This window comes from Solanum stenotomum, chromosome 3 (assembly GCF_019186545.1).
Source record: "Solanum stenotomum isolate F172 chromosome 3, ASM1918654v1, whole genome shotgun sequence".
In the NCBI taxonomy this organism is placed as follows: Eukaryota; Viridiplantae; Streptophyta; class Magnoliopsida; order Solanales; family Solanaceae; genus Solanum; species Solanum stenotomum.
Genome location: NC_064284.1, coordinates 50,955,469 through 50,976,752, shown reverse-complemented (window position 1 = coordinate 50,976,752; position 21,284 = coordinate 50,955,469). Strand labels below are relative to the sequence as shown.

Below are 21,284 nucleotides of genomic sequence, written 5' to 3'. Positions count from 1 at the left end.
TCGGAATCCAATTCTGACGATTTCATCAGCTCCGGAAGGGTCATTTTAGGCTAGTAGCATGGTCGACATGACTCCCGTGGTTTTCAGTATGAGTCGGTGCGATTAGGCGTTTTAACTTTAAGTTTAAGCCTAAGTTTGACTTTGGTCAACATTCTGAGTAAACGCGCTCGGATGAGAATTCCGTCAGCGTGGTTAGCTCCGGAATGTCGAGTTTGGTCTAGATTGACCCTTCTTTTGTGTCTGGAGGTTTTCGATATCTTTCCGAGCCCTTTTGTGGGTTTTGACTTAAAATGGCTTTTGGAAGTGGGACCCACTTTTTATCGAAATGACCTCTGATGGAAATTTCGACTGCGCCGTTGAGTCTGGAATATCGAATTTGGTATGGTTGCATATCTCGTTTGCGTGCACGGGGTTCCGAACGAGATCGGAGCACCCCGTCGGAGTTTTAATTTTTTTGAAAATTGCAGAAAATCTGCTATTAATTGCAGAAAATCAGTCATTTTCCCCAAACTTCAAACCCTCATCTCTCTCTCATCTCTCAACCGATTTGGGTGATCCAAAAGGCTAAGTTGTGAGATTTTTCGAGGACAACGTGTTGGTGAGCTCGGATAGTGATTTGGAGTCCCCGTTTGAGGTAAATTTCGAAAAACACCTGCTGCCAGACCCCTTTTGTGAGTTTGTTTTTGGGAATTTTTAAGACTTGTTTTCTTAGCCATTTTAGATCCGATTTTGGTGATTTTTGAGGCTATCTTGAGTGGTTTTTCGAGGAGAACATTGTGGTGTTGTTAGATTTTACTGTAGATCGCCCGTTTTTGGTAAAAACGCTGAATTAGCTGCTGTCCCATTTCTATTCTTTTGAGAAAATTTGGGTTTTAGTTGCTTGTTGATATTGTGTTGTTCCCGAGCCCCGAATTGTGTCCCATTATGGGAAATGAGCTGGGGGAACTGGTTAGGACCCACTTTTGGGGTTAATTTCGGAATTTTCTGTGTGGGTCCCACGATTCCCGTTTTGACTCCAAAATTGACCCGTCTCTGTTTGTTGTGATTTTGGTGTCTAAACGACCGTATTAACGTTGTGATACTATTTTTGATAGCGGGGAAGCGTTTCGAGACCATTCGGAAAGGAAAATCTCCGGAGAAGTGATTTTGGAGCGCGTGTGATCGGCTTTAAGGTAGGCTACGGTTTTTCCTCTCTTAGATTGAGCTCGAGAATGTGAATGCATGTTGATTAGTTGGGATTTGGGTTGGGTAGTCATTGAATCTTGCATAGGTGTTAAGAAATCATGTTTTCGGCCTATTTCGGGAATTATCCGGTAACTGTGAGCATGCTTTGTGTTATTAACGGACCCTCCTCGCTATGTGGAGTGCTTGCATGCTTAATTATTGTTTATTTGAAGAATGTTGGGCCTTAGTTTAGGTTTGACTAGGGCTTGCCTTAGAAATACATTATTCGGATCCAATAGGCCTTAGTTTTGCCCCGACGTCGCTCGGTCGGCTTAGATCCTTGTAGACTGGTGTAGCAGACTTGAGTCTGATAGTTTGGGCCTTAGTTAAGCGATACTCTTTCTCCGACTATAGTTATTCTTATTTTTCCTCGATGTTACGGCTTCACGAGTTACATCGGCGACACTAGTTCTACTTCGCGATTTTAATTTGATTTTTGATTTGGTTCCAAGGACTTTCATTGATTGGCTATGTGTGGACGGCGTTCCACAGATATTTATGAGTATGGATCAATTGGGACTCTTTCAGCAGCTACATTGGCACTTATATAGAGCATCCGGTTTGAGGTCCGGCCTCTATTGCCCAGATACTTATATAGAGCATCCGGTTTAAGGTCCGGCCTCTATTGCTCAGACACCTATATAGAGCATCCGGTTAGAGTTCCGGCCTCTTATACTTGATACTTGTGATTGGTTACTTGGGTACTTCTGCTGAGCATCCGGTTCGAGGTCCGGCCTCAGTGCTGTCAGATTCTACTAATTAGGGTTGAGGTTCTGGTTCGATGTTCTTCGTTCTTGGGTTCTTTTATGCAATTCTCTTTAGTTATAGTTATTCTGTGTACTCGTCGGGCTTATGGGGGTCCGTTCGGGTTTTTATTTAACTTGCGCACGAGTGTACCTTCTGGGCTTATGGGGGTCCAGTTAGGTGTAGTTAGCTTATAGATTACTTTAGTTAGTTCTTTGTACACTCGTGTGCATTTCATTGTTAGTTAGATTTTCGTTCTTGACTTCGGTTTGCGTATTCCTTCTTTTCATATTGCCTTTACTTTTCAAGTTCAGTCGGCCTATGATGCCTACTGGGTACCTGTTGTTTTGGTACTCATGCTACGCTCTGCATCTATTTCGTGATGCAGGTCCGGGCACTAGTAGCCAGCGTTGATCGAGCTTGGAGCAGACTGATCCGGAGACGGGAGTGAGCACACGACGTTTTGTACTATTTCAGTCTCCATCTGTATATATAGACTTGTCTTTTACCTTTCGAGACAGTCCAGTCTCTGTTGTCCACTTTTGGGACTTGTACTCATTTTGTTAGTAGCTCTGTACCAGTGACTTCCAGGTTCTGGGAGGGATCTTTATTTGTATATATGTTTTTGGTTTGCTTCCGCCTGTTTATATTGTTATTTGCCTTCTCTTGTTTAGTTTCTACCCTCAGACCCATTACTTGTTGTTCCGGGTTACGGGTTGGCTTACCTACTGGTGGGTTATAGTAGGTGCCATCATGACTTGAGAAATCGGGTCGTGACAAGTTGGTATCAGAGCCCCAGGTTTATTGGTCTCACTTGTACAGAGCTAACGTCTAGTAGAGTCCTGCGGATCGGTGCGGAGACGTCCGTAACTTATCTTCGGGAGGCTACAGGATGTCCTTAGGAAAATTTCCTCTTTTGTTTCGCTTTCGTGCAGTGTGTGTCTTATTGGTTTCTGGAAATCTCACTTGTTTCACTCTTTCACAGGATGGCTCGCTCGCGAGGTGGCGCGGCCAGGGGTGGCGCACCCGGGTCTGCAGGCAGAGCCTCAGTTTGGGGTAGACGCCGACCCCGAGGTCGAGGCAGGGCCGTAGCACCAGCCCGAGATAGGGAGGAGGAGCCTCAGGCAGCATATGTACCTCCACAGCCGGTAGGGCCGGGGCCAGCCCAGCCACCACCTGCACCAGCTGCAGCTGCAGCTCCTGATCTTCATGCTCTGCTGACTCAGATACTAGCAGCTATTGGGGAGATGCGACAGACACCAGCCCCAGCAGCACCAGCACCAGTCCTAGCAGCACCAGCTCCAGCGCCGCAGGGTCAGCCTGCCGCAGCGGCACCAGAGGTTCAGCCGCCACCAGTTCATGTGACTGTCGTGTCAGACTTAAAGGACGGGGAGATGCCACTGCGCGAGCAGAAGATGCTCGGGGTATTCCAGAGGTTGGCACCGCCGATATTCTCAGGGGCGATGGGGGAGGATGCCTACGAGTTCCAGCTTACTTGTCAGGAGCAGCTACAGTCATTAGGCCTCTTGGAGTCGAGAGGAGCCGACTTCACTGCTCATCAGTTTCGTGGGCCAGCCAGGCAGTGGTGGCGCTCGTATCGAGAGTCCAGGCCAGTTGGATCGCCTCCTATATCTTGGAGTGAGTTCTCAGAGGCTTTCTTAGCCCGGTTCATGCCACGGAGCGTCAGGGATAGGCTTCGTGATCAGTTCTCCAGATTGGAGCAGGGCCCTATGACCGTCTCAGAGTACGAGACGAGATTCCATGAGTTGTCTCGACATGCTACCATGATCCTACCCACGGAGGAGGAGAGAGTTCGTTGTTTTGTACGTGGGTTGCGGTACCGTCTGAGGGTCGACACAGAGCATTTAGTTTCTGCCGGCCGCTCATTTCTTGATGTAGTTGACCATGCCCGATCCATGGAGCATATTCATCGCGAGGCCCAAGGGGGCAGCGATAAGAGGGCACGCTACCAGGGCAGCTACAGCGGGTCCCAGACTAGAGGGAGAGACTCCTATGATAGGCCCCGCCAGAGGTTCCAGCAGGGTCAGTCCAGTCGTCCTGTTCAGGCGGCATTACCTGCTTCTGAGGGAGGCCAGTATCACCAGGGTGGTCCTAGTACGGGCCAGAGTTCGAGGGGATCAGATTCCCTCCCTTCCTACCGCAGTCGGGTTACTTCAGGGCGTTCAGCTTCGGGGTGTTTTGATTGCGGTGCTCCTGACCATTGGTCCAGAGAGTGCCCCCGGCGAGGGCGAGGAGCGATTGTACCAGCTCCTCTTGCACCCAGACCAGTTTCAGCAGTGCCCCCTCTAGCTAGAGGTGGTGGTCAGGACCAGGGTCGTCGGGATAGCCGACAGGGTACCAGAGGTGGAGCTCGAGGAGGCAGGCTGGGTGGTAGATCAGATGCATCGGGCAGAGGTGCTCAGGGCCATTTCTACGCAGCCCCGGCGAGGGCGACGGCTGAGGCATCTGACGATGTTATCACAGGTACGCTTTTATTATGCCATCAGCCTGCTACAGTATTATTTGATCCCGGATCCACATTCTCGTATGTATCTGTTTATTTTGCTCCCCGATTGGGTATGAGGTCTGAGTCTTTGGCAGAGCCAGTTCATGTTTCGACCCCGGTGGGTGAGTCCTTAGTAGTGGATCAGATATTGCGATCTTGCTTAGTGACTATCCAGGGTTGTGATACTAGAGTTGACCTTATTCTGCTAGATATGGTTGATTTTGATGTGATTCTGGGCATGGATTGGTTATCTCCCTACCATGCGGTCTTGGATTGCTACGCCAAGACTGTTACTTTAGCCATGCCTGGCATTTCCCCAGTGTTGTGGCAGGGTGCTTATAGTCACACACCGACAGGGATCATCTCTTTTATGCGGGCTAGACGGTTGGTTGCTTCTGGGTGTTTAGCTTATTTGGCTTATGTGCGAGATGTGAGTAGGGAGGACTCTTCAGTTGACTCAGTTCCTGTGGTTAGAGAGTTTGCAGATGTGTTCCCTACAGACCTTCCTGGCCTACCTCCAGATCGTGACATTGATTTTGCCATAGATTTGGAGCCCGACACCCGTCCTATTTCTATTCCGCCTTATCGGATGGCTCCTGCAGAGCTCAGGGAGCTCAGTGCTCAGTTAGAGGATCTCTTAGGTAAGGGGTTTATCCGTCCGAGTGTCTCGCCTTGGGGTGCTCCTGTTCTGTTTGTGAAGAAGAAGGACGGGACTATGAGGATGTGTATTGACTACAGGCAGCTGAACAAGGTGACGGTGAAGAACCGTTACCCCATGCCTCGTATTGATGATTTGTTTGATCAGCTTCAGGGTGCCGCCGTGTTTTCTAAGATTGATTTGAGGTCCGGGTACCATCAGCTGAGGATTAGGGCAGCGGACATCCCTAAGACTGCATTTAGGACCCGTTATGGCCATTATGAGTTCTTGGTGATGTCGTTTGGGCTGACTAATGCCCCTGCCGCCTTCATGGATTTGATGACACGTGTGTTCAGGCCATACCTTGATTTATTTGTCATCGTCTTCATTGATGACATACTGGTATACTCGCGGAGCCGGAGTGAGCATGAGCAGCATTTGAGGATAGTGCTCCAGACTTTGAGAGATCAGCGGCTTTATGCCAAGTTCTCAAAGTGCGAGTTTTGGCTTGAGTCTGTAGCCTTCTTGGGGCACGTGGTGTCCAAGGAGGGTATTAGGGTTGATCCGGCGAAGATTGAGGCTATTCGTGATTGGCACAGGCCCACGTCAGTTACTGAGATTCGGAGCTTCGTCGGACTAGCAGGCTATTACAGACGCTTTGTCGAGGGCTTTTCTACTATTGCAGCCCCGTTGACTCGATTGACTCGTGTTGATGTTCCCTTTGTTTGGTCAGAGGAGTGTGAGGCGAGCTTTTTGAGGCTCAAGGAGTTATTGACCACCGCTCCTATATTGACTCTTCCAGTTGAGGGCGAGGGCTTCACGGTATATTGTGACGCATCCGGCGTTGGTTTGGGTTGTGTATTGATGCAGCAGGGCCGGGTTATTGCTTATGCGTCGAGGCAGCTTAAGATTCATGAGCGCAACTACCCCACCCATGACTTAGAGTTGGCGGCGGTAGTTTTCGCACTTAAGATTTGGAGGCACTACTTGTATGGAGTTCGATGTGAGATCTATACCGATCACAGGAGTCTTCAGTACATCATGAGTCAGAGGGACCTTAATTCGAGGCAGCGTCGTTGGATTGAGCTCCTAAAGGACTACGACCTCTCTATTCTCTATCATCCGGGCAAGGCGAATGTGGTAGCGGACGCCTTGAGCCGGAAGGCAGTGAGTATGGGTAGTCTAGCCTTCTTATCTGTTGAGGAGAGACCCTTAGCTTTGGACATTCAGTCCTTAGCTAATAGCATGGTTCGGTTGGATATCTCAGATTCTAGATGCGTCTTGGCCTTTATGGGAGTTCAGTCTTCTTTGCTTGATAGGATCCGTGGTTGCCAGTTTGAGGATGATACTTTGGTGGCCCTTAGAGATCGAGTGTTAGCGGGTGATGGTGGTCAGGCTACCTTAGATCCTGATGGAGTGTTGAAATTTGCCGGCCGCATCTGTGTTCCGAGAGTTGGAGATTTGATACAGTTGATACTTTCTGAGGCCCATGAGTCTAGATACTCTATCCATCCAGGCACAGCGAAGATGTATCGCGATTTGAGGCAGCATTACTGGTGGAGTGGCATGAGGAGAGATATTGCTGACTTTGTTTCCCGTTGCTTGTGTTGCCAGCAGGTAAAGGCCGAGCATTTGAGGCCTGGTGGTGTGTTTCAGAGATTACCCATTCCGGAGTGGAAGTGGGAGCGTATCACTATGGACTTCGTTGTGGGGTTGCCTCGGACTTCTAGAGGTGTTGACAGCATTTGGGTCATCGTGGATCGATTGACCAAGTCAGCACACTTCCTTCCTGTTCATACTACCTTCAGTGCTGAGAGGTTAGCTCGTATCTATATTCGGGAGGTAGTTCGTCTTCATGGTGTGCCTGTTGCTATCATTTCAGACCGAGGTTCACAGTTCACTTCCAGCTTTTGGAGGGCTTTTCAGGAAGAGTTGGGAACCCGTGTCCACCTTAGCACAGCATTTCACCCACAGACGGATGGTCAGTCAGAGCGTACTATTCAGGTCCTTGAGGATATGTTGCGGGCTTGTGTTATGGATTTTGGAGGTCAGTGGGACCAGTTCTTGCCTTTGGCGGAGTTTGCGTACAATAACAGCTACCACTCTAGTATTCAGATGGCCCCGTTTGAGGCCTTATATGGTAGGCGTTGTCGCTCTCCAGTGGGTTGGTTTGAGTCTACAGAGCCTAGGCCGCGTGGTACAGATTTGCTTCAGGAGGCCCTGGATCAGGTGAGGGTGATTCAGGATAGGCTCAGGACGGCTCAGAGTAGGCACCAGAGTTATGCGGATCAGAGGCGTCGACCTTTGAGATTCTCTGTTGGTGATCGGGTATTCCTCCGTGTGTCGCCCATGAAGGGCGTGATGAGGTTTGGGAGGCGGGGCAAGCTTAGCCCCAGGTACATTGGGCCATTTGAGATACTCCGGACAGTTGGAGAGGTTGCTTATGAGTTGGCCCTACCTCCAGTATTTTCAGCCATCCACCCAGTGTTTCATGTTTCGATGTTGCGGCGGTATGTTCCTGATGAGTCCCATGTGCTCCAGTATGATGCAGTCGAGTTGGATGATCGTTTGACATTCGTAGAGGAGCCAGTTGCCATTCTATCCAGAGATGTGAGGAGATTGCGCTCGAGAGCCATTCCTGTTGTTAAGGTCCGTTGGAGACATCGTCCAGTTGAGGAGGCTACCTGGGAGATCGAGCATGAGATGCGGGCACAGTTCCCCGACTTATTTGAGCATTCAGGTACTTCTTGACTCTTACTTTCGCGGACGAAAGTTCTTTTAGTAGTGGATATTGTAATGACCCTCCAGGTCATTTTTAAATTAAAGAATTCATTTCATCGTTTAGAGCGTTCCTGTAGCGACCCCAAGTCATTTATGACTTGCTGGCACTGACTGTTCGGTCGCCTGGTCGTTCGTTTGGGTTTTAGGCCCGTTCTCCTGTTTTGGAGATTTTTATAACTTGAAAAGTTGACTTTGGTCAACCTTCTTGGAAGACGTGCTCAGATGAAAATTCTGACAGCTAGGTTAGCTTCGGAAGATCGATTTTGGTCTAGAACGACCCTTTGTTCACTTCCCGAGACTTTAGATAGCAATTGTGGAATCTGGCTCAAATGATACTGGGTGTGGGACCCACTTTTCGTCGAAGCGAGCTCCAAATGGAAATTCCGCCTTCACCATTGAGTCCGAAATATCATTTCCAATCAGATTCCATATAAGGTTTGTATTTTTCCGACTCCGAACGAGTCCGAAACATCGAAATTTAAGTTTGGAGGGTTGTAAAATTTTGACGCGGCGGTGACGTGGCAGAGCCACGTGACGACACGTGGCAGAGGTGGAAATTTCCAGATTTTTAAGAACGAATTTCGTCCAAATTTTTGTTCAACTTCAAATTGAGATTGCTCCTTCATTTTTAATCCAAATTAAGTGATTCAAAAGGCAAACTTCAAGAGAATTTCGAGGGGAATCTAGCGGTGATCTCGAAAACGCGAGGGGAGGCTTCGTTGAGGTAAGAAATCAATTTTTAGCCACTGCCAGTGTGATTTTCGGATGTTTTGTTGTTGAATTTTTGAAATGTGAGATCTTGATCATCGTAAGTCCGTTTTGAGTCATTCTTGTGGCTAACTTGTAGAGTTTTTCGCAAGGATCGTCGTGGTATAATCTGTTTGGGTTGAAAGGGTCTCGTTTTTCCGGAAATTGATGATGAAAGGGCTGTCCTTTTTAATTATTGTGGCTGATTTGCGGTGTTGTGGGCATCTGTTTGTGCTAAAATTTTGGGATATTAGTTTAGTAAGGTAGTTGGGACGTTTCCACGGATTCGATTTTGAGATTCTAAGTGTGGGCCCCACAATCCCGTTTTAGACCCGATTTTGGGTCCGTCTCCGAAAAATATAATTTTAGTGTCAATATATTCGTAATGACGAGGTGATTAACCTTTTGTTAGTGGGGAAGCATTTGGAGACCGTTCGGAGAGGAAAAGATCCGGTACCGTGAGTTGGAGCACGCGTGATCGGCTTTCAGGTAGGCTATGGTTTTCTCTCGTGAGATTGAGCATGTTTAGGCAATTGTTTATTGATTTGCTTGAGTATGGAGGGGTTCGGGTGTCGAGCATGCTAAATTTCTATAATTCCTGCCTTAGACCTTATTTCGGGAAAGTGTTGGATTATGACAGCATGTCTCTTGATATTATTGAATAGCCATATCTGGTGGTGTATATGATAATATTGATTTGAAGTATGTTTGGCCTTAGTCTAGGCTTAGACTAGTGTTGCCATAGACTTGCGAGATTTCGGATGTCGTTGGGCAGTAGAACTTTTTCCGACGTCGTTTCGGACGGTTAGCTCCTTGTAGACTGATATAGCAGACTTGAGTCTGATAGTCGGTAACTCAGCTTATGACCTTGTATCCATAATGCCCTGCTTTTATATCGGCTACAAATACCCGGTTAAAGTCCGTGGTCTAGCTTACTCATTATTGGATACTTCCTCGGCGATTTGGGGTATATGAGGGTCGGACTAAAAGGATTATTTATGGTAATCGGTTTGGTGATATTTCCCGCGACGGATGGTTGGATATTGATTCTTAGCTACAGTACCCGGTTAGAGTCCGTGGTCCAGCTTACTTATTCCAGGTTTAGCTACAGTACCCGGTTCGAGTCCGTGGTCCAGCTTACCTGTGATCTGGTTTCAGCTACAGTACCCGGTTAGAGTCCGTGGTCCAGCTCATTTATGTCCAGGCTTAGCTACAGTACCCGGTTCGAGTCCGTGGTCCAGCTTACCTGTGATCTGGTTTCAGCTACAGTACCCGGTTAGAGTCCGTGGTCCAGCTCATTTATGTCCAGGCTTAGCTACAGTACCCGGTTCGAGTCCGTGGTCCAGCTTACCTGTGATCTGGTTTCAGCTACAGTACCCGGTTAGAGTCCGTGGTCCAGCTCATTTATGTCCAGGCTTAGCTACAGTACCCGGTTCGAGTCCGTGGTCCAGCTTACCTGTGATCTGGTTTCAGCTACAGTACCCGGTTAGAGTCCGTGGTCCAGCTCATTTATGTCCAGGCTTAGCTACAGTACCCGGTTCGAGTCCGTGGTCCAGCTTACCTGTGATCTGGTTTCAGCTACAGTACCCGGTTAGAGTCCGTGGTCCAGCTCATTTATGTCCAGGCTTAGCTACAGTACCCGGTTCGAGTCCGTGGTCCAGCTTACCTGTGATCTGGTTTCAGCTACAGTACCCGGTTAGAGTCCGTGGTCCAGCTCATTTATGTCCAGGCTTAGCTACAGTACCCGGTTCGAGTCCGTGGTCCAGCTTACCTGTGATCTGGTTTCAGCTACAGTACCCGGTTAGAGTCCGTGGTCCAGCTCATTTATGTCCAGGCTTAGCTACAGTACCCGGTTCGAGTCCGTGGTCCAGCTTACCTGTGATCTGGTTTTAGCTACAGCACCCGGTTAGAGTCCGTGGTCCAGCTCACTTATGTCCAGGCTTAGCTACAGTACCCGGTTCGAGTCCGTGGTCCAGCTTACCTGTGATCTGATTTCAGCTACAGCACCCGGTTCGAGTCCGTGGTCCAGCCCACCCGTGCCCGACCTTTGGCTACAGCACCCGGTTCGAGTCCGTGGTCCAGCCCATATAGGTTGACTCATTAGCTATAGTACCCGGTTCGAGTCCGTGGTCCAGCTTGCACGTGGTGTATTCCCAATTCCTCACTAAAGCTTCAGTTTAGTCTTGATTACTCTCATCTGTAGGTTGAGGTTTTGGAGGTTGGAGAGATTCCGGTTAAAGTCCGGGACGTAATGAGATCTTGGAATATGATTGGGAATGGTTCAGTTACAAGTCCGGAAATTGGTAATATTGTGATAGACCTTCTAGCTCCATTATTTTACTTCAACTGTCAGTCCATCTGCCGGGCTTATGGGGGTCCGTGCAGGTGGTTTCTTTTATTGTGCACGAGCGTACCCGTCGGGTTTATGGGAGCCCGGCGGAGTTAGTTAGATTGCTTGTCTTTGTTGCCTGTACGCTCGTGTACATACCCCCCATTTACTACTCTTTGCACTTGATGTGACCCTTTATTTGCATTTCAGTTTACTTTTGCTTATCTTGCTCAGTCGGCCGATGATGCCTACTGGGTACCTGTTGTTTTGGTACTCATGCTACGCTCTGCATCTATTTTGTGATGCAGGTCCGAGCACTAGTAGCCAGCGTTGATCGAGCTTGGAGTAGACTTATCTGGAGACGGGGGTGAGCACACGGCGTTCTGTACTATTTCGGTCTCCATCTGTATATATAGACTTGTCTTCTTCCCTTCGAGACAGTCCAGTCTCTGTTGTCCAGTTTTGGGACTTGTACTCATTTTGTAGTAGCTCTGTACTAGTGACTTCCAGGTTCTGGGAGGGATCTTTATTTGTATATAAGTTTTTGGTTTGCGTCCGCCTGTTTATATTGTTATTTGCCTACTCTTGTTTGATTTCTACCCTCAGACCCATTACTTGTTGTTCCGGGTTACGGGTTGGCTTACCTACTGGTGGGTTATAGTAGGTGCCATCATGACTTGAGAAATCGGGTCGTGACAGAAATGATGTTTAATGGTGATTTTTATAGTAAAATTCCCCATGAACCCATGAATTACCCCATGACCCCAAATTTAAGAATTGTGATAGGTGTATTAATGCAAGATGAATTCTATGAATTGTGTCTATGCTATTTAGTTATTGAATCTTGTTTTATTCATGCCTAGTGTAGTATTTCTAGGTTTAATTGTGAGACATGATTCTTGACCCTTGAGGGGATAAATTGCTAGGGGTTTGTACATGTTGATGAATGTTATGTATGGACTCATGATTCACTTAGAAAGTGAACATCCTATGACTATTGTGTGAATTGAGGTATTGTTGTAAGGACATTCTTCCCTTACCCTTACACTTGATTATGTATGAATTTTCTAGGATGATGATAATGTTGTTGTGTTGATTGAAAAGCTATTCTCATGAAACACTATGAACAATAATGTGAAAGGTTTACTCACATGTTAGTGATGATTCTAAGGTTGAAAGTTAGTCTTCAACTATTGAATCTATGAGCTATTTTATGACTTGTATTGAATGAAGGGTAAGATATTCCTTTACACATGTAAATGCAATTCAAGACTAACTATGTATAATTTGGGAAATAATGTTTAGCACTGAGTGGATATGGAAAATGAGGTAGAGGCCTTCCCGTCAATACAACAGGTCGGGTCTTCTACAAATGATCTCATGAGGTGGAAACTCCCCCGTAAATACAATCAGCCATGTTTCTAGAAACAATCTCCCTATCCCATAACTATGTGCCCACATAGGTCTTTAGCTAATGGATCCACCTAAAAGCTAATACATGTAGTTCTACCGTAGGCAAGTAGGAGACCTTCTTTCGGTATGGGGTTACATGACATCCGATTCCATGTCACTCACATGGTCTATGTCGGTTATGGCTATTCTTCCCTATATGATAAGATAATTAATGAGACACGAAATATACTGATGGCTTCTTCATTAGTTTTACTTTGTAGGAGTGGGGGTATGGGACTTCACTTTTACATTGCACAAGTAGACTTAGTAAGGGGTTATGGGATGGTTTCTTTATGATATGATGAGACATGAATGTATGCATGTATGTTGAATGGATGGTTTCTATGAATGACCTCCCTTATGTTCAAGTAATGTACATGAATTCTTCCTTATTTATGACTATTGATTATGATGATGTCTAAAGCTGATATCTATGACTAAGGTAGCTTCAAATGAGTACTTAGTATGATTGGTATTAAGGGATGCCAACCCTACATTGCACAAGTGTTCCATAGGGGTTGCTAAGGTAATGATTTTACTATGTTATAAGCATAAATGTGATTATGGCTTGACTTTTACCTTGAAAGTGCATGTTTATTTCCAAACTTGACAAATGCATACTTTTTAATAAAAATGTCCTTTTTTATCATATTTCAAGGATTTTTATGCATGCTTCCATACTTAGTACTTTATATACTAACCCATTTCTTTAACATTTATTATGAGTGTACATTCCGATCGTTGAGACATACTTCTTCTTTCAAGGGAAGCTTGGGTTGTCTATTTCCTAAGCTTGGTGAGTCCTCATGGTTCGAGGACAAGACATTATTCATTTCTAGTTTCTATTATACTTTCTATTTTTGAGACTTTATTGATGTAAAAGGCTTTGACCCTATTTGTACACTCTAGTGTACTAGATGGTGATTGAGACAAGGTCTAGACTCTTATTTTCGTTTATGAAAAAGAAGTTGACTTTGATTGTAAAAGTTTTAAATTTTCCGCATCATTCTTATGTATTTATGTGTATGATTATGCTAAGGACTTGTATGCGACCCCATTCGGGATAAAGTATGCTGTGTTACGTCTAGGGGGTACCCCTGGGTCGTGACAAACTTGGTATCAGAGCATAAGGTTTTGGGATGATTTTTAGGATTGATGTCTCATGAACCACGTCAAGTAGAGTCTTGTTCATGACTGTGAAGCGCTCCACACTTATGAATGAGAGGCTATAAGATGTTTATGAACTTTCATTTCTTTCATTTCTCTTTAGTCGTGATTCAGAGTCCTAACTCTATAAAGTCCTTTATCCTAACCCTTCTCTTGTGATTATAGGCAATGAATACAAGAAGGGTGAATACAAGGAGGGTGGAAGAGGATAATGTGAATGATGGAGTTCATCCCCAAGCTCCACAAGACCATCAAGTTCCCAATGATGAAGGGGCAATGACTAATGTGGTGTAATAACCCGTAAAATGAATAAGTGAAACTAGAGCCTAACTAGCGTGTCTTGGAGTTTGGTGTGAGGTTTGAGGGTGTATAATGTTGAGGGGTTTAGGAGTTAAATGTCAAGGTATGACTCCCCAAGGACCACATTAGGGGTCTTTGAGGAGGACCCTAAGCCCAACCCCTAGGGCCCCTTGAAACTAAAAGGCTGCCTAAAATGTGGTGAACTACAGAAGGGGACCACGCCTTGTGGATGGCCTCCTTGGGTCATGGCCCCCAAAACCAAGCCTCAACCACGAACCACACTTGACCATGATGGGGAGTGACCCAGACCACGGTCCATGGTTTGGAGTCGTAGGTCCCCACCTGGTTTGCTGGTGTGGTTCGACCTTGGTGAGGGTAGTTTGATAAAATCATGTTAAGTCTAGTTTGGTTGGGGGACGGTTTTAATTATTTTATTAATGTATTTTAAGGGCTTTTAAAGTATTAAAACATATTTTAGACTTCATTATATCAAAACCCAAAATACAACCCTCCCCTCCCCTCCAAAAGTTCTCTCACTAGAAACCTCAGTTGGAGGTGAAGACTTCAAACTTCCAAGGTCAAGACTTGAAGATTTTCAAGGGATTTTTGTGGGATTCTTCCATCAAAGGTATGGTGGTCTTCATCCTTGACTTAGTTTTTTTCAAGGAGGTAATCTCAAAAATGATTTCAAGTCTCCAATGTTTTCCCTAAAATCCTAGATTTCAATCTATGCATGGGTTCGATTCCTAAATGAATTCCACAGGCTTTACTACATTGATTTATGAATGAATTGTGGATTTAAAGATGAATTAATATGGTTTCTTCCTAGAACCCATGTTTTCCCCCAATTTCCTAAATTGTGATTTGTGATTGGGATTTGATTTATTATGCAAGTATGTTGAATTGTTGATGTTTACATTGAATTAAGTGATTGATTCATGTCAATTTCCTATTATATTGTATTATCTTGGATTTAGGGATTGATGTTGGTTGTTACCCTTGAAGGGCAAATTATGATCAAATTACACATTGAAGTCAAATTGTGCTTGATCTATTGATCCACTTGAAAGGTGGAGGTGTTTACTTACTATGTATATTGTGGTATTGAATTGATGGATATCTTCCTTGTACGTCTATATATGAAGGATCTATGTATGATAATGATGTAAAGTATGTGTGTGTGAATTCAATGAATGTATCATGTTTAGAATGTAAGTGTGTTATGATTGAATGTTATTTCTCAATTAACACCAATAAATGATAAGGCTATATGTGAAAGGTGATTCTCACATGAATGATTAATGAATGAGGTTTATATGATAATGTTAATGATGATGGGTTGATTGAAAGTCTATTCTCAATTGTACTTTAATGAATGATAATGACTTGTTGTGAAAGGACTTTCTCACAACAAGGGGATTCTTAGGTGAAAGGCTATTCTCATCTCTGAATCTATGAGCTTTATAATGAATGAATATTGGGTTTGAGATGGATGCTCATACGTTAGTTGAGGCGGGGTATTTATTAGCAATCTCTTATCCCATAATAATGAATGAATGTAATGAATGTCAAATACTTTGTGGGGAATAATTCTAGGCACCGAGTGGATATGGATCGAGATGGATACTTATACGTGAGTTGAGGCAGGGTATCTAGTAACAATCTCTTGAGATGGATGCCCATACGTTAGTTGAGGCGGGGTGTCTAGTAGCAATCTCTCTATCCCTTAAGATATGTGCCCACATAGGTCTAGCTTGTGGATCCACTTAAGCTATAAACAATGGTCCTACCTTAGGCAAGTAGGAACCCCTTATCCGGTGAGGGTGACACCGAGATTCCATGTCTAGCTCACATGGTCTAAGTCGGTTAAGGATTACCCCCACAAAGAATGTTAATGAACTATGACTTCTTAAGAATGCACTACTTAGTGTGGGTGGTGGTATGGGACGCCATCTATGCATTCCACAAGTATGAACCCCTTTTGAGGAGTAATGCATATATGGCATCAGCCCACCTATGGTCCATAGGTCATGGGGCGTAGGTCCCCTCTGCAAAAGCTGTCTTGAGCTCGACCAAGTGAGGGTTAGTTTCGTAAATTCTTAATCAATTAATTACGGGTGGGGACGGTTATTATTAATTATTTTTTACCTATACAAATACTTCTAAGTGATTAACCATTTAACCCCTCACAGGACTCAAACATAACCCACTTCCCTCTCAAAATATTCTCTCTCTAAGACTCCATTGAAGAACAAGACCAAGGTCAAGATTAGGGTTTAAGATCCAACCTTTTCACTCCAATTTCGTGAGGAAAACATTAATCAAGGTATGGGAGACTTTATTCATGGAACACTTTTCTCCATGAAACCCTTCAACTCTTTAATTTCGAATTGGTAGATTCTTCAAAAACTAGGGTTTTCAATCTAGCCATGGGTTCTTCCTAACAATGATTTAATTGAGTTAATTGTCTTATATTATGGATGATATGATGTTTAATGGTGATTTTAATAGTAAAATTCCCCATGAACCCATGAATTACCTCATGACCCCAATTTCAAGAATTGTGATGGGTGTATTAATGCAAGATGAATTCTATGAATTGTGTCTATGATATTTTTGTTATTGAATCTTGTTTTATTCATGCCTATTGTAGTATTTCTAGGTTTAATTGCGAGACATGATTCATGATCCTTGAGAGGTTAAATTGCTAGGGGTTTGTACATGTTGATGAATGTTGTGTATGGACTTATGATTCACTTAGAAAGTGAAGATCCTATGACTATTGTGTGAATTGAGGTATTGTTGAAAGACCATTATTCCCTTACCCTTACACTTGATTATGTATGAATTGTCTAGGATGATGATAATGTTGTTGTCTTGATTGAAAGTCTATTCTCATGAAACACTATGAATAATAATGTGAAAGGTTTACTCACATGTTAGTGATGATTCTAAGGTTGAAAGTTAGTTCTCACCTATTGAATCTATGAGCTCTTTTATGAGTTGTATTAAATGAAGGGAAAGATATTCCTTCACACATGTAAATTCAATTCAAGACAAACTGTGTAGAATTTGGGAAATAATGATTAGCACCGAGTGGATATGGAAAATGAAGAAGAGGCCTTCCCGTTAATACAATAGGCCGGGTCTTCTACAAATCATATCATAAGATGAAAACTCCCCCGTAAATACAATAGGCCGAATTTCTAAAAATAATCTCCCTATCCCAAAACTATGTGGCCACATAGGTCTTTAGCTAATGGATCCACCTAAAAGCTAGTACATGTAGTTCTACCTTAGGCAATTAGGACACCTTCTTTCGGTGTGGGGTTACATGACACCGAATTCCATGTTGCTCATGGTGTATGTCGGTTATGGCTATTCTTCCCTATATGATAAGATAATGAATGATACACGAACTATACTTATGACTTCTTGATGAATTTTACTTAGTAGGAGTGGGGGTATGGGACTTCACTTTTATATTACACAAGTAGACTTAGTAAGGGGTTATGGGATGGTTTCTTTATGATATGATGAGACATGAATGTATGCATGTATGTTGAATGGATGGTTGCTATGAATGACATCCCTTATGTTCAAGTAATGTACATGACTTCTTCCTAATTTATGACTATTGATTATAATGATGTCTAAAGATGATATGAATGACTAAGGTAGCTTCAAAGGAGTACTTAGTATGGTTGGTATTATGGGATGCCAACCCTACATTGCAAAAGTGTTCCTTAGGGGTTGCTAAGGTAATGATTTTACTATGTATAAGCATAAATGTGATTATGGCTTGATTTTTACCTTGAAAGTGCATGTTGATTTCCAAACTTGACTAATGCATACTTTTTAATAAAAATGTCCTTTTTATCATATTTCAAGGATTTTTATGCATGCGTCCATACTTAGGACTTTATGTTCTAACCCATTTGTTCTACATTTACTATAAGTGTAGGTTCTGTTGTTGAGTCGTACTTCTTCTTTCAAAAGAAGCTTGGGTTGACTATTTCCTAAGATTGGTGAGTCCTCATGGTTCGAGGACATGAAATTTTTCATTTCTAGTTTCTATTATACTTTCTATTTTTGAGACTTTATTGATGTAAAGGGCTTTGACCCTATTTGTACTCTCTATTGTACTAGATGGTGATTGAGACAAGGTATAGACTCTTATTTTCGTTTATGAAAAAGAAGTTGACTTTTATTGTAAAAGTTTCAAATTTTCCGCATCAATCTTATAGATTTATGTGTATGATTATGCTAAGGACTTGTATGCGACCCCATTCGGGGTCAAGTCAGACGTGTTACATCTAGGGTGTACCCCTGGGTCGTGACATACACTTGTGTAGGTTCTGAGCTTGGACCCATGGGATCAATCTTCTTCATTTTTCTCTCATGGCTTTTAAAGGACTTTAAGAGGTAGCACCTTATTATTCCAGCAGGCCTTCTTGTTTCTTACTTTATGTTTTGTTCTATTAGAAAAACAAAGACATTAAGACTTGTAATTGTCTTTCAATTTCGTATTTTACACATTAGATGCTTGTACACGTGACAACTATATTTTGGGGGGTTTTATAGAATGACTAAGATTTTCGCTCTTTTGTTATTGTTGATTTACTTTCAGCATATGCTTTCTAGTTATTGAGTTAAGGCTGACTTGTCTTGGTGGGATTAGACGAGTGTCATCACGTTCATTTTTTATCGTGACAATAATAATGAAATTTTATTATTCTAAGGACTAAGAAAAGAGGAAAATGCGTGAATTTTGGAGAAACTAAATGTGTAATATTATGTTTGTTATTCCTGTTGATTTTGTGATATTTTTACGTAGATCTAATTCAGGTGATCGGTCTATTATATCTACTCAGTAGGTGTGGTGTATTGATATTACTCCTGCTATATCTCTTGTTTGTGTAGATTGTTTGAACCGTGGGAATTGACGGTTACTTAACATCAACTTTCATCTACTTCACTCTCAATTGAAAGTTGTGTCGGTTATTTCTGTCATTTATTTTATTCATACTCTGTTAGAAGATCTTGTACCCTATCTAAATTAGGTTGCGTTAGATATTTGTAATGTTTTCGAAAGAAGTATCTTTATTTTATTTACTCTTATTCAATGATGATGCTTTATTTAATTACTTTCTATTAATAGGGATAAGTGGTAAGCATTCACCTATCTAGTTAGATTAGAGTAAATGCCCACACGACCTCATACATTAGATTGTGACATTATTAATACGAATCTGCAACCATTGAGATACTTTCATTTCTATTTTTAATCTCTAGTTTTGAACAGGTGTACATTGAAGTTACGTCGTCTTATTCAAGTAATTTATGACTAAGATGTAGTTATAATTATTATATTTTTATATAATAACATTTTTTGATGTAATTTCTATTTGACGTCTTTCTTGGTAATGAACTTAATTAGTGTGAACCTAAATATTTTGAACCTTCATATAATGATGAAGCAAACTAATGAGTACCATAATTTTGATAATCGTTTGAATATATTAACAATAAGTACAATAAAAATGAAATTCTTATTAAAAGATTATTCTAACTAATACAACATGAAATGAAATAATATTGATTCTTGTATAGATACATATATGGTCCAGCTTAATTAAAATATAGCTTATGTGGTGAGAGTTGTCTAAGATCATATAAAGAAATCAATCTTACACATCTTATTGATGTAGAAGAATTTGTCACTGATTCACATGTCGCCAAATGATGTTTATAGGACATAATATAAGGGTCCAACATCAAGTAAATAAAAAACTAAGATGAGTCTAGCTCTGAAATCACATATTGAAGTACGTGTAATTATTTCAACTAAAAATTTAAATTGTTAAAAGAAACACATTTATTTATTTAAATTCAAGATTGAGATGAGTCTAGATTCGCTATCTCATATTCCTTGCTTCCATTCTCTTTAAAGTGATTTTTTAAAAAGATTTATCACACTCATTAACAAAGTCATTTAATACATTTATCTTTCCTTAAAAACATGAAGTATCAACCAACTAAAACAAAAGGAATCATACATACACTATGATCATGTAACTTTTTCCATATTAGGTTATAATAGATGTAGTATATACCTATAAGAAATACAATCTATCTTCATTATATTGAAAAAGGAGATTATCTCTCTCCCAACTTTAAAACTAAGATTTATTTTAACAAAACTTTAACTTGTCTTATTAAAATATCATTTTTAAAATTACTTTCAAGTGAAACCTAGTTACAACTGTCTTCTTAAGAACCTTTACCTTCTAACAAAAAAAAGAACATGTACCTGCTAAGTAGACTATTTTTTTCTTTTTTAGTATGCTAACTTACAAAAGTAAAACAAAATTGAGTTATCTTCTAATGAAATTGCAAATTCACTAATTTGCCATTCAATGAGTATAAGATATACACTTGAGCTGAGATAGTTTTACTAAATACCAAAGTTTGGAAAACACTTGATGTCATGATCCAAAAATAGACGTGATGACATTTGTGTATTCCCATCAAGACATGTCAGCCTAAATCTAACGAAAACGAAAGAAATGTGGAAAATATAAAACAAAACAAGACAAAGGCAGAAAACTTACTCATTCTAAATAATACCCCAAAATCTGGTTGTCACGTGTACAAGCCACTAATGTAAATACAAAATTCGTAGGATAAATAGTAACACCTCAGATTTCAAAAAGATATAAAGAGGAATTCGTACAAGTCACTATCAGTTTTTAGTTTTGGGTCAACTTCAGCCGACCAAATCTTTTAGTACATGAAGAGTTAGATGGACTATGACCTATCAAATTGAAGGTCTTTGAGTCCTCTTTCCAACGCCGCAAAGTTTGCTTAATTTCAAGCCCAGAGCAAAAAGTTATGCCCGTTTGAGTAAAGCTTCTCTATTTAAGGCATCTCATTCATTTTCGGAAAGGGTATTTTGGTATTTTCCTTTTTTCACTAGGACTAAACCATTTTTCCTACCCAATTAAGGTCTAATCAGATACTAAGTTTCTTTTCATGTTGCTAAACACTTAGAGAAATTAGAACGTGATTCCAAAAGAGAAAAACTAAGTTTTCAAGTGTTCTTCAAGGATTGTTGATTTTCAGCAAGAACATTGTTCTTCCTAGGTATGTAAGGCTTCTCATAGTTTTGGATGATGAGTCGGAGATTTTGGCTCATTTAGGACTTGTTATTCAAGGATTTAATGTCCTTGGTGCCTGTTTTACGCTCATAACTTATGTTAAGATGTTGATATGCAGCAATGAAGACTTTAGAGTGAGGCAATGACATAATGATGCAAAAAGGAACGAAAAAGTTGAAAAAAATAAAAGTTGGAGCACGCAGAATCCACTCAGCGACTCGTCGAGTGGGCCTCCAG

The 21,284-nt window shown here is 42.2% G+C and overlaps 1 protein-coding gene and 1 long non-coding RNA gene across 2 annotated transcripts; both read left to right on the top strand.

Moving 5' to 3' along the window:
- On the top strand, window positions 1–7,862 carry LOC125860968 (uncharacterized). Its single transcript, XM_049541027.1, is given in 8 exon segments — window positions 1–379; window positions 1,095–1,172; window positions 1,551–1,595; window positions 1,597–1,830; window positions 2,357–2,415; window positions 2,904–2,998; window positions 3,043–5,513; window positions 5,568–7,862. Coding segments are annotated over 8 exon segments (5,331 nt in total). The 5' UTR covers window positions 1–325.
- Window positions 7,863–8,480: 618 nt separating this feature from the next.
- On the top strand, window positions 8,481–11,516 carry LOC125860969 (uncharacterized). The gene is made up of 3 exons (XR_007445906.1): window positions 8,481–8,616; window positions 9,052–9,128; window positions 11,277–11,516. It is a non-coding gene; the product is annotated as an uncharacterized LOC125860969 (long non-coding RNA).
- Window positions 11,517–21,284: the final 9,768 nt, after the last annotated feature.